Source organism: Aplidium turbinatum, chromosome 18 (assembly GCF_918807975.1).
Source record: "Aplidium turbinatum chromosome 18, kaAplTurb1.1, whole genome shotgun sequence".
NCBI classification, from domain to species: Eukaryota; Metazoa; Chordata; class Ascidiacea; order Aplousobranchia; family Polyclinidae; genus Aplidium; species Aplidium turbinatum.
Genome location: NC_137489.1, coordinates 6,085,977 through 6,095,907, shown reverse-complemented (window position 1 = coordinate 6,095,907; position 9,931 = coordinate 6,085,977). Strand labels below are relative to the sequence as shown.

Sequence of the window (9,931 nt, the reverse complement as noted above, 5' to 3'; positions counted from 1 at the left end):
AATTCTTCGAGTTTGTCTTTGTTTTTACTTAGACTGCGGGTATTGAAGTGGAACAAGGAGAGCTTTGTTTTTTTACTTTCTTGAAAGAATTTTTTAGTATCTGATGTAGAGAGGTAGTTTTTGGAATCGAAATTGATGTTAGTAGTGGACATTACAACAAACACAATAAAAATGACTGACATATACATGTGCAATGAATAATTACAATATGACTGGTTAGCCTACGGAGTGACTTTCAGTTGATAGACGAAAAACTTTGAAAAATAAACACTATTATTGCGTTATGAAATATTTAATTTAGCAAGGATTTTACTACTAAACAAATAAGTAAATAAACCACCAACACGTGCATTTATATCTTATATATAGTCAAAATAACAGAACTGAGAAATTACTTATGGATGACAAGAGAAACAATTCAACGGAAGAACTTGTAATTAATTAAGACTAAATAAAACATATAACAAATCAAGTCGAAGTGGTGTGAGCAAAACCTGGAAATAAAAGCATTATTATTACGTCACAATAAAAATGTTTTACAAGAAAGTTGAAGATTAGCCTTGCACCGCACGCATTAAGTTAATTTTTTTTAAGTAGAAATTTACAACAAAAAGTTAGTGCAGAACTACAAACAATTGGCCAACAAAAGAAAATTAAATCAAAAGTGGAGTTGTAACATACAGTACTATGAACAGTCCAAATTCAATCCTTCTTTAGAAATTTGATTTAATAGTCATAAGAACCTTTTTCTGAGTCAATGGTTACTGTACCAAGCCTGGACAGGGTTTTATCTTGTTCGGGGTGGAAATGAAGGTTGACTACGGTTAGGTGGAATATAAAGAAGTCCAAAAAGATATCTTGTGACTTTTCTTCACTTTGTCTTCAAAATTCAATTATCTATGAGCGATCCAACTGAGAAATGCAAATTGCAAAATGGCTGTCAAATTCAATGAATAGCTTCTAGCTGGCCTAAATCAAGATTTCTTCGAATTGTTCTGTCTCTGCGAGTTTTTAATCAATTTTGAAAATTTTTGGACTGAAATGACCGCAATTAAATTTCTTTCTTAATTTGTCAAAATCTAGCTATTCTCCAGGCCTAAGTTTTTTTTCAGTCCAATTTATATATTTAGACCTGGAGAGCAAAATCTTTGCTGCTAACTTTTTCCCGCGCTTTTTTCGTGAGCGTCAGAGACTTAGCTTTATTTCCGAAAAATGCCGAAGAAAACATGATCTTATCCTTTTGCTATGCTACCAGACAGCACCATTTTACAGGAATATTCGTACCCACATTTTTGTTGAAAATGCTCTCAGAATGCACCAAATTCAAAGTAATTTTTCAAAATTTTCTGGGTGAGGCCCCCCAGACCCCCCACCGCTGGGTGGTCAAAACCCCTCCCTTTCAAAATTCCTGGCTACGCTACTGCCCCCTGCCATTAAATTTTATGTGGAGGAGGGGAAATGGTGCCCTTTTGAGGTCATGTATAGTAAGTTACTGTATATTTTGCAATATAACAATTTCTGCTATTCCATTTTAACCTAATTATAGGCCTAATCTTTTATTTGGCCTCAAAACAATATTCACGACACAAAATTCTATATCACAGTAGGCCTATAGGGGTTAGGCTACATCATTATAACATAGCATGATGCCCTTCCGTGCCATTGTTTTTTGTACATTACGTATGTAAATGATTGTGTATTTAGCCTATCATACTAGTGTTTTTTTTGTGAATCTAGTGTTTTTTTCAGTCAAATCTAGTACTTTTCCATAACAAGAGAGTGGCAACATTGCTTGCGGACTTTACTTCAGTTGCAATCTGTAATTTTATTATTAATTATTCACCGCTTCAAATTAAGAAAAAAGTCCTTAATCACTGTCCTAAAAGTAAATTTTTTGAGCCACCATACGTCTCATTCGTTTTCCTTTTTAGGTAGATCAGCAAGTAACCTATTGTAAACATTAGATCTGGTTAAACACTGCTGTGTGTCTGTTTGCTAATCTCAGCGATATCAATATGGCTGTTCATCCTATTCCTGCTGAAGTGGAAGATGGTGAACAGTTTTCTAATGTTGCTGTTCAAATCTTGCAACGAGAAGTATGTTAGATGTATATAATCGACTAACTGATCGTTTTACTTAGTATTTGATATGATGTAGAATTTTGGATTTTGACGCAACAAAGCAATATTGATGCATTTAAGCTGTATGTAGTTAACCGGTTTTATCTGTGCTTCTAGATAATTCTTGCCTATCTAAGTGTGTCAACAAATAAGGTGACAAGATTTCAATGTGTCAGTTGTTGATGTGTTATATTGTACTGTGTAAATCTTGTAACAAACCCACTTGGTCAGTTTCTTTTATGTTAACAATGATTTATGTCTTTCCTTTACTACTATACAATGCAAGTGGCAGCTAACAGTAACATGGCAGTCATGTTTGACTTTTTGTGATAATAATAAATTTTCTCCATTTGGCCAAATACCCAAAATTGAATTCCTAGTACACCCGAATGGATGATAACGATGAAAATCAATTTAATCACTTGAGGACGGTGGCTATTTTTATTTCGCTTAGCCTACGGGATGGGATTAATTTCAGAGAAATTTTCATTTTTACTGTAATTTTGTTTGTGAATAGTTTTTTGGCAGTGGCTATTTGACCGGCTCCGGTCTTTTAATCTGAAACACTATTTGACTGGTCATGACGTCACAATATAGGCAGTTAGGCACCTTTTTCTCTTTCAAAGCAATAATGTGCGTATAATACTCCATCCGTGCACGAGTGGTTAAGCACTAAGAAAATCTGCAATGAAAAGATAAACAACAATAACATTATTATTAGTGTGTTTATATGCAGCACAGTATTCATGGCAGATATGCATTGCCCTCAATGCCTCACAAAGCATACAGTGTTGAGTGCATGGAGGTGCAGTTTTGCTGAACATTAATTCTTTTGCAGAGTTTCAAGTAGGAATAAAATTAAGTATCAGCACCACTTTTAAAAGTCTTTGGTATGACCTAACAAGATGTTCAACTGATGCTTACCTGCACTCTCTAACCCCTAAGTTAATAACCCGACCAATATAAAATTGCTGTGTATAAAGCAACTTTAAATAAAACTATTCTGAATGTTAGTTAGGCTATTACCTGAAACTACTTTTTTGTGGAATGGCCCGTTTCGGTGAGTCCGATTCGGTGAGTCCGATCTCTTAACGGGGGATTTTTTCAATTTTTTTTTTAATTATTGGGTACCGTAGCCTAATTATCATTGCCATTTTAGGGTTAGGGTTAGAGGTTAGGAACTCACCGAATCGGACTCACCGAATAGTAGCAGACCCACTTTTTTGTGCAGAATATTAGAGCTACAATGGAAATATCCGAAATGGAGAAGCAATTGGCAGAGTTGATTGCAGGTATGTCCCTTTTTATTGGATCTTTTTGTGGTATACTGGTATAGCCTATGTTTTTAATTACTTGAAACTTTTAGTTTATTATCATGACTTGTTGTAAGATATTTTTGTATTATATTTGCAGAAGATGAAGCAAGTGGGAGCAATGCTGCTTTGATGTATAACGAACAAACCATGTTAAAGAAAGAAATTGATAAAGTAATCTACTGCCATGTTAAAATTTTTCAGTGTTGATAAGACTTCTTAACAAGCAGTATTTTAACTTTCAGAAATCTAAACAGTTATCTTATTTGATCAATTAGTTTAAACTATACTGCTGCTATGATATTCCAAGATTGTGTATGCAACTTATTATAATTTTTGATCCACAAGTAATAAAACGCTTGTTCGATCGTTTGTTATTTTAATCGATTGACATGCATGACCAATAATAATTTCTTGATGCTTGGGTGAGCTGTATAATCTACATTGTACTTTTTGCAAACTTTTTCACTGTATTAAGTGTACTGTATAACAATCTTTAATAGTGTAGCAAAGTCATTAGGTTAAATATAATATATATATTTTCCTGAAGAGGGCAGAAAGTTTTGCCGAAAACGTTTGAAATTATGTATCTATTTCATTTCTGTATTAATTTTGAATTATGCAATTCAATGTTATTAAGTTGTTATCGATTGTCTGTCTATGGTTTTTAAAAAGTACCTCTCTACCAAAGCTATACTAATATAATTATACAGTAAAGAATTTAACAAACACATTTTCATTTATAAATAGCCTTATTTAGAAATATAATCTTTTAGGCTAGATTTCTCACAAAACTACCTCAATTGAAAAAAGGTGAAAACTATAAGTTACATACTGTGTTTATTTTTTTATTTCACAAATTTTATATGATATTAGTTTTGTATGAGATGCCAAAGTTGATGTGGTCGTGCCATGTTTGGAAAAAAGCAATAGTCATTGAATTGCATGTATTTATTTAATTTATAGTCATACTCATATAAACATATTTTGGAATGGTAGAAATGTATAATGTCTCAATTCTAGTTGGAGAACTCATCTTGCTTGCATGCATGAAAATGCGAATGAAATGTGTCAAAAAAAATGTTTTCTTTCTCATTATTGTTGCTTTTTTTGTGCTTAAAAGATGAAAGCCGCCACAGGGACATTGACAGAGGAGCTCAATGGGTGGGATGGTTCTTTGCAAAAACCTTTGCATCATTACAAGGTAGAGTATCCAACGCATTAGGTTCTGAACTTTGTAAGCTGCACTGCAATACTAAATCTGTTTACTTTCGTGGACCTGCTTATCTTTATGCAATTAATTTCTTCTTGTGCTGTTTTATCATCATCATCATGTGCCGTCTCCGAGCCGAAGGTTGGCTGTCATTTGCTTCCACATGTCACGTTTCTCCTCTGTTATATAGTTTCACAATAATAAGATGCAATTGTACAATTTTTTTATGTACAACATTCATTTCACCTCCCATTGATATCAGCAGGTTTTTAAGTTTACATAAATGCAATGTAAGACATTTTTTATAATAACAGTAATTCTTTTGAGAAGGAGCGATCTTCCTGGCGTTAGCTCTACCTGACTACTCACTATAGAACAGCGAGCATTGTGTTTCGCTAACCATGCCTGTGTAGCCTCCCGGAATGGCCCGTTTCGGCGAGTCCGATTCGGCGAGTCCTATTCGGCTAGTCCGATTCGGCGAGTGCCCTATTCGGCGAGAGCCCTTTTCGGCGAGTTCCCTATTCAGCAATTTTTTGCATTTTTCTTTTAAATTATCGGGTACCGTAGCCTAATTATCATTGCCATTTTAGGGGTTAGGGTTGGAGTTAGGGGGTTAAGGGTTAGGGGGTTAAAGATTAGGGGGTTAAGGGTTAGGGGGTTAAGGATTAAGGGGTTAAGGATTAGGGGGTTAGAGGGTTAAGGGTTGGGGGTTAAGGGTTAGGGGGTTAAGGATTAGGGGGTTAAGGCCCAAGGGTTAGGGGGTTAAGGATTAGGGGGTTTAGGCCTAAGGGTTAGGGGGTTAAGGATTAGGGGGTTAAGGGTTAGGGGGTTATTTGAACGTTTAGCGACGTTAAAACGCTGTAAAAGCGGCAATGATAATTAGGCTACGGTACCCAATAATTTAAAAAAAAAATTCGAAAAATCGCCGAAAAGGGCTCTCGCCGAACAGGGCACTCGCTGAATCGCACTAGCCGAATTGGACTCGCCGAATAGTAGCAGACCCGTAGCCTCCACACTAATCATCAAGACTTTTCTGAGAAACAGTAATCCTTTTCTTAATGTTTATGTGACGTTAGTTTCATACCTCAAAAATGTATAGTTAGGTTTGGTCACATAGGTCTATGGTTTTACCACATTGTTGAATCATTGCAGGAAATGAAAACGGCCATTGAATGTTATTCTGCAGTTCGAGGAAACATTCAAAAAGTAACCTCCGAAGTTGACGCCGCTTTGGGTGAAATCGACAAATCAATGGATGCAGTTAAGAGGTCAATGGAAACAGCTTTGTCAACGTGAGTATTAGTGATATTGGTGTGCTGATGCTAATAATAAGCATCAATATCTTTCTTAGCCGGTAAAAATTGTCATTTTTATTCATTTCAGAATTTAGTGACGTTGAAAAGATGTAAAATAGCAGTTTTTGGTTTACTGGGTAGAACAATGTTATAGCCTACAACACTGCAAAGATAAAAATATTATTTCAAGTGCTACTTAGTGAAAAACTTTTGCTTACTTTGCTCCTCACTTTCGTTTTTGCATTCATCTTTTATATCTTATCATGCAATCACTTTATCAAAGTCATTGATGTCTTGATGATGATCACAATCATGATGATCACGATCATGTCAATGATGATGATCACGATCATGCAAATCACTTCGTTTTCAACTAAAATCACTGTCTTCCTCTTTGGTAAGATATCCAAATTGGAGCAAAGAAAAGTCAAATATCACATTGAATGTTTTGAGAAAAGACGTGACAAGATACTGACCTTGATGCAGCTCTGCTATGTAATGCTAATAAATCTCAAATGAGTCCGGTATTTATGAACTTGCTTAATTTTACAGTTACTTACAAGCACAATTACTTCGAATTGTCAGCCACACGTCACTCCCCAGACAACAAATTTACCGTTTTTATACATTGATTCAACGTCTGCAGACGTTGATGTAAAATGCAATGCAATATGATGGCAATATAAAAAAATGATTGATTTGTTGTCTGAATCTTGAATCTTTGCATGACAAGTTTTTGGTGTGAAAAGCTTTGAGATGCTGAAAATGAACTTTGATTTGTTTAGCGTCATAAAAGAATTGTTTTTCACTCTTCTGTATATATAAGTTATGCATACGCTTCAGGGGAGTTTTATCTTTTCTTTTATTTCTCAGGACACAAGAAGACCTGAAACAAGTGATGGTAGATTCAAAAACAGGAGTTTCAGGATTACAGGTAACGAAAGTGTTTTGTTTGTTTTCCAAACTTTTCCGAAACGGGTTCATCGCGAGAGAACGCCCTTGGTTTCTTTCGATTGATCGATATCGGTTTTAAATAAATTAACCACAAGCAAGCCACGGTATTTATTATGATACAAGGAATTATAAAATGCAAACATTTTCGGCGATGCATCTAGCCCTTTTCAGCTGGTTGAACAAGTGATTTGTATTCCACTAGAATAAAAATTGCCTGAAAATGAAATAAATGAAGCACGACGCGTTACATTGCTTGTTTCGTTTTTTTTTTATTCCAACAAGCTCATTTCTGCACTACCAATATTGATTTAATCCAAAAATATAGACTTAAATTGGAGATACTAAATTCATATTCAACAAACGCTTTGAACCATAGTTTTCGTTTTCAGTACTATACTGACTGAAAATGAAAACATGAAAATGAACATGAAAAAGTCTGGGTTTCGACACATTTCCTGACTTTAGTATCTACATTTTAGGCTCTTTATGTTTTGATTAGATTGACCAAGCGTTCTAACCATTTTGCTTCTACATATCAATTAGTTTGAGGCTTTCCTGACCGTTCAGAATGTATCAAGATAAATCTTAAAAGCTTTTTTTTTAAATTACTTCCAGACACAGCTGAAGATTGTTGAGACGAAAAAGAAAACATTGGAATCACAGCTGAGTCAAAAGACTGACGAAAACAAAGAACTGACTAAAATATGCGAAGAGCTTTTAACCCAACGCGGCCAGTGACAGATTTTTCCGGTATCAATAGATTTTCGTCTTTTAATTTAGAGCTATTGTGGTTAACATTTCTTTTAACTTTGTCGTGACCCTTTTACCAAATTGCTCCCATTTTTTTTCTTTGGTTTGTGTTAGTGTTACTCAGACTTTGTTCTTTTTTGTTTAGCAGATGTTGATTTGAAGTGTCGTGTAGCTGGTTCTTAAACTTTTTCTTATAGCCTCAAAATAAGTTCCAGTTTTCTATTTACACTTAGATTTAGAAAATGAAAACAGTAATGTCAAACTTATCAGATTAAAATATCACAGTTAATGCTTTTCAACTATTTAACAACTTGGTAAACATGCCAATAGCACCCAAGATAGCATCATAAAACCTTGTAGCTACACTTGTTAGCCGTCGTGTAGCGCTTGATGCGGCTATGCCAAGCCCCATTACTTTCCAAGTGTGTAGCTTGCGCGCCTATTGTACTGTATTAGTATTCCGTAGTGCGTCATAAGAACAATGACATCATTTGGTAACTTGTCATCTCTGATGCATGTCGTCAAATACGCAGTGCTGGGTCAATTGTAAAGTTTTAATTTTTGGTCTCGATTTTAAGGCACAGTAGCAAAGGTACATTTCAAGGCACAATAATAGGCTACTGCATTTGGTAGGTCATCTTAGAAGTGTGCTGCTTTGTTACGTGTAGTAAAAACATGCGCTAGCTACTGCACAAAGGCCCGTAACGCTTCCTCAACATATATGAACTTTTTGTTTATATTTTTACGTTTCTTATACTACACTGTGTAAGTAGGTTCATAGACTTTGATGCATTTTGATTTGATTTTTTATTATCACAATAAAGAGCCTGTGGAAATACACCACGAGCCAAACAAGGCAGAGCATGGTAGATAGCCTACAAGCAACCACATTACCACACGCAAACATTAAACAAATCTAAGTTACGAAACTCTCGCTGATGCTGTTACTACCATATTCGTCGTTTGAGTCTCTGGGATGTGGACTCCATCTCATGGGCTACCACTAAGACAATTACCTCCAATATTTTAACAAATTTTTTCAAGATTAAAATTAGTTGGGATCTGTTGCGAATCCAGATCTGAGATATCTAGAAATTGTCAGATCAGTATCTCAAAAATTCGGATTCGGGATCCTAAAAATCTTGGATCCGTGGTATAGCCTACTACACCAATCAATCGAGAGTGTATCTAGACTGGCTATCAAGACTTCGGTAGAGTAGGCTACTCGCGTTTTGTAATATAGTAACCTACACGGCATTTAAACAAAGCGGAATAGGTTCTAATAAGTAACCTGTGTCTTCAAAATATTATATTTTGGACGAGAAAACATAATGAAATTGTTTAAAACTAGACTGATGCAAAATAAGCACCAAGAAAGTTTGCCTCTAACTTAAACTTTGGATGCAAGGAATTTTATTTCGATTACTAGAAGCATATAAAAGTAAACTTAATACTTGAAGAACTAGATGAGTAAAAGAGCACTTGAGATGAGAACTTTGACCAAGGAAGGGAACCGGAAAGAGGGGAATAAAGACGTTCTTTATAGCTACCTTCGCAGAGAGAGTGTCGGTCTATTGGTGGTCGCACCTGGTAGCTTGGTTTTCTACAGCGTTACTCTCGCTGTGAGTGTTCCAGACAATTGTTCACCTAATCAAACGTCATAAAAAAAACCGTTCAAGTCTACTGAATATTACGTCATGGAAATTCCTAAAACATAAGCCAAAATTGCACCATCGTTTGTAAGACTTGTGTCAAACCTGTTTAAACCTGTTTCAGTTGAAACCTGTTTAAACATGAAATGTTGCGTCGCGCTAACTGCTGACGTGCCTTTGAGTTATCACAAATTTTTCTGACTCATTCTTGAAGTTGTTTGTTGGAAGTCGGTCGCACATTTAACTGGTTTATTTAGTGCTTGCTAGCTGGACAAATTCTCCGTCTTTTATCCAAGTAATCTGTATCGTAGTGACAGTTTTTAGAGGTGTAAGGCGTTGCATCTTGATTTCGATAGCCGCGGGCTAATTTTACAGGAATACACTTATTGAATAGACGTTTCAAGGAGTGTTTCTTTTTCGGTCACTACATGCAGACAAACGGATCCGGGAACTTTATGTTACAATTTTCCCACGAAGAGATTATGGTTTACCGCTGTGACCAGTGAGAGATCGAACAAAAATGATAAAATTGTTCCAAAGTAAACTGTACAGGGGATTGAACCGGATACCTTCGAATTGGAAGATTAATGAGCTTTCTACATCATCTTCCCAGTGAGCAGACTACAGTTGGAAT

At 35.5% G+C, this 9,931-nt stretch overlaps 1 protein-coding gene across 1 annotated transcript; it reads left to right on the top strand.

The window, feature by feature from the left end:
- The first annotated feature begins 1,935 nt into the window (after window positions 1–1,935).
- LOC145787715 (uncharacterized) lies at window positions 1,936–8,486 on the top strand. Its single transcript, XM_082599518.1, has 7 exons — window positions 1,936–2,096; window positions 3,352–3,412; window positions 3,534–3,607; window positions 4,557–4,637; window positions 5,799–5,938; window positions 6,815–6,875; window positions 7,511–8,486. Exons 1-7 carry the CDS (start codon window positions 2,016–2,018, stop codon window positions 7,631–7,633), a joined length of 621 nt encoding a protein of 206 aa, XP_082455644.1. The 5' UTR covers window positions 1,936–2,015; the 3' UTR covers window positions 7,634–8,486.
- Window positions 8,487–9,931: the final 1,445 nt, after the last annotated feature.

Coding starts and splice junctions, on each gene's coding strand:
- LOC145787715 (XM_082599518.1), top strand. CDS start 2,016: ATGGCTGTTCATCCTATTCCTGCTGAAGTGGAAGATGGTGAACAGTTT. Junction 2,097..3,351: donor TTCAAATCTTGCAACGAGAA/GTATGTTAGATG, acceptor TTTTTTGTGCAG/AATATTAGAGCTACAATGGA. Junction 3,608..4,556: donor TAAAGAAAGAAATTGATAAA/GTAATCTACTGC, acceptor TGTGCTTAAAAG/ATGAAAGCCGCCACAGGGAC.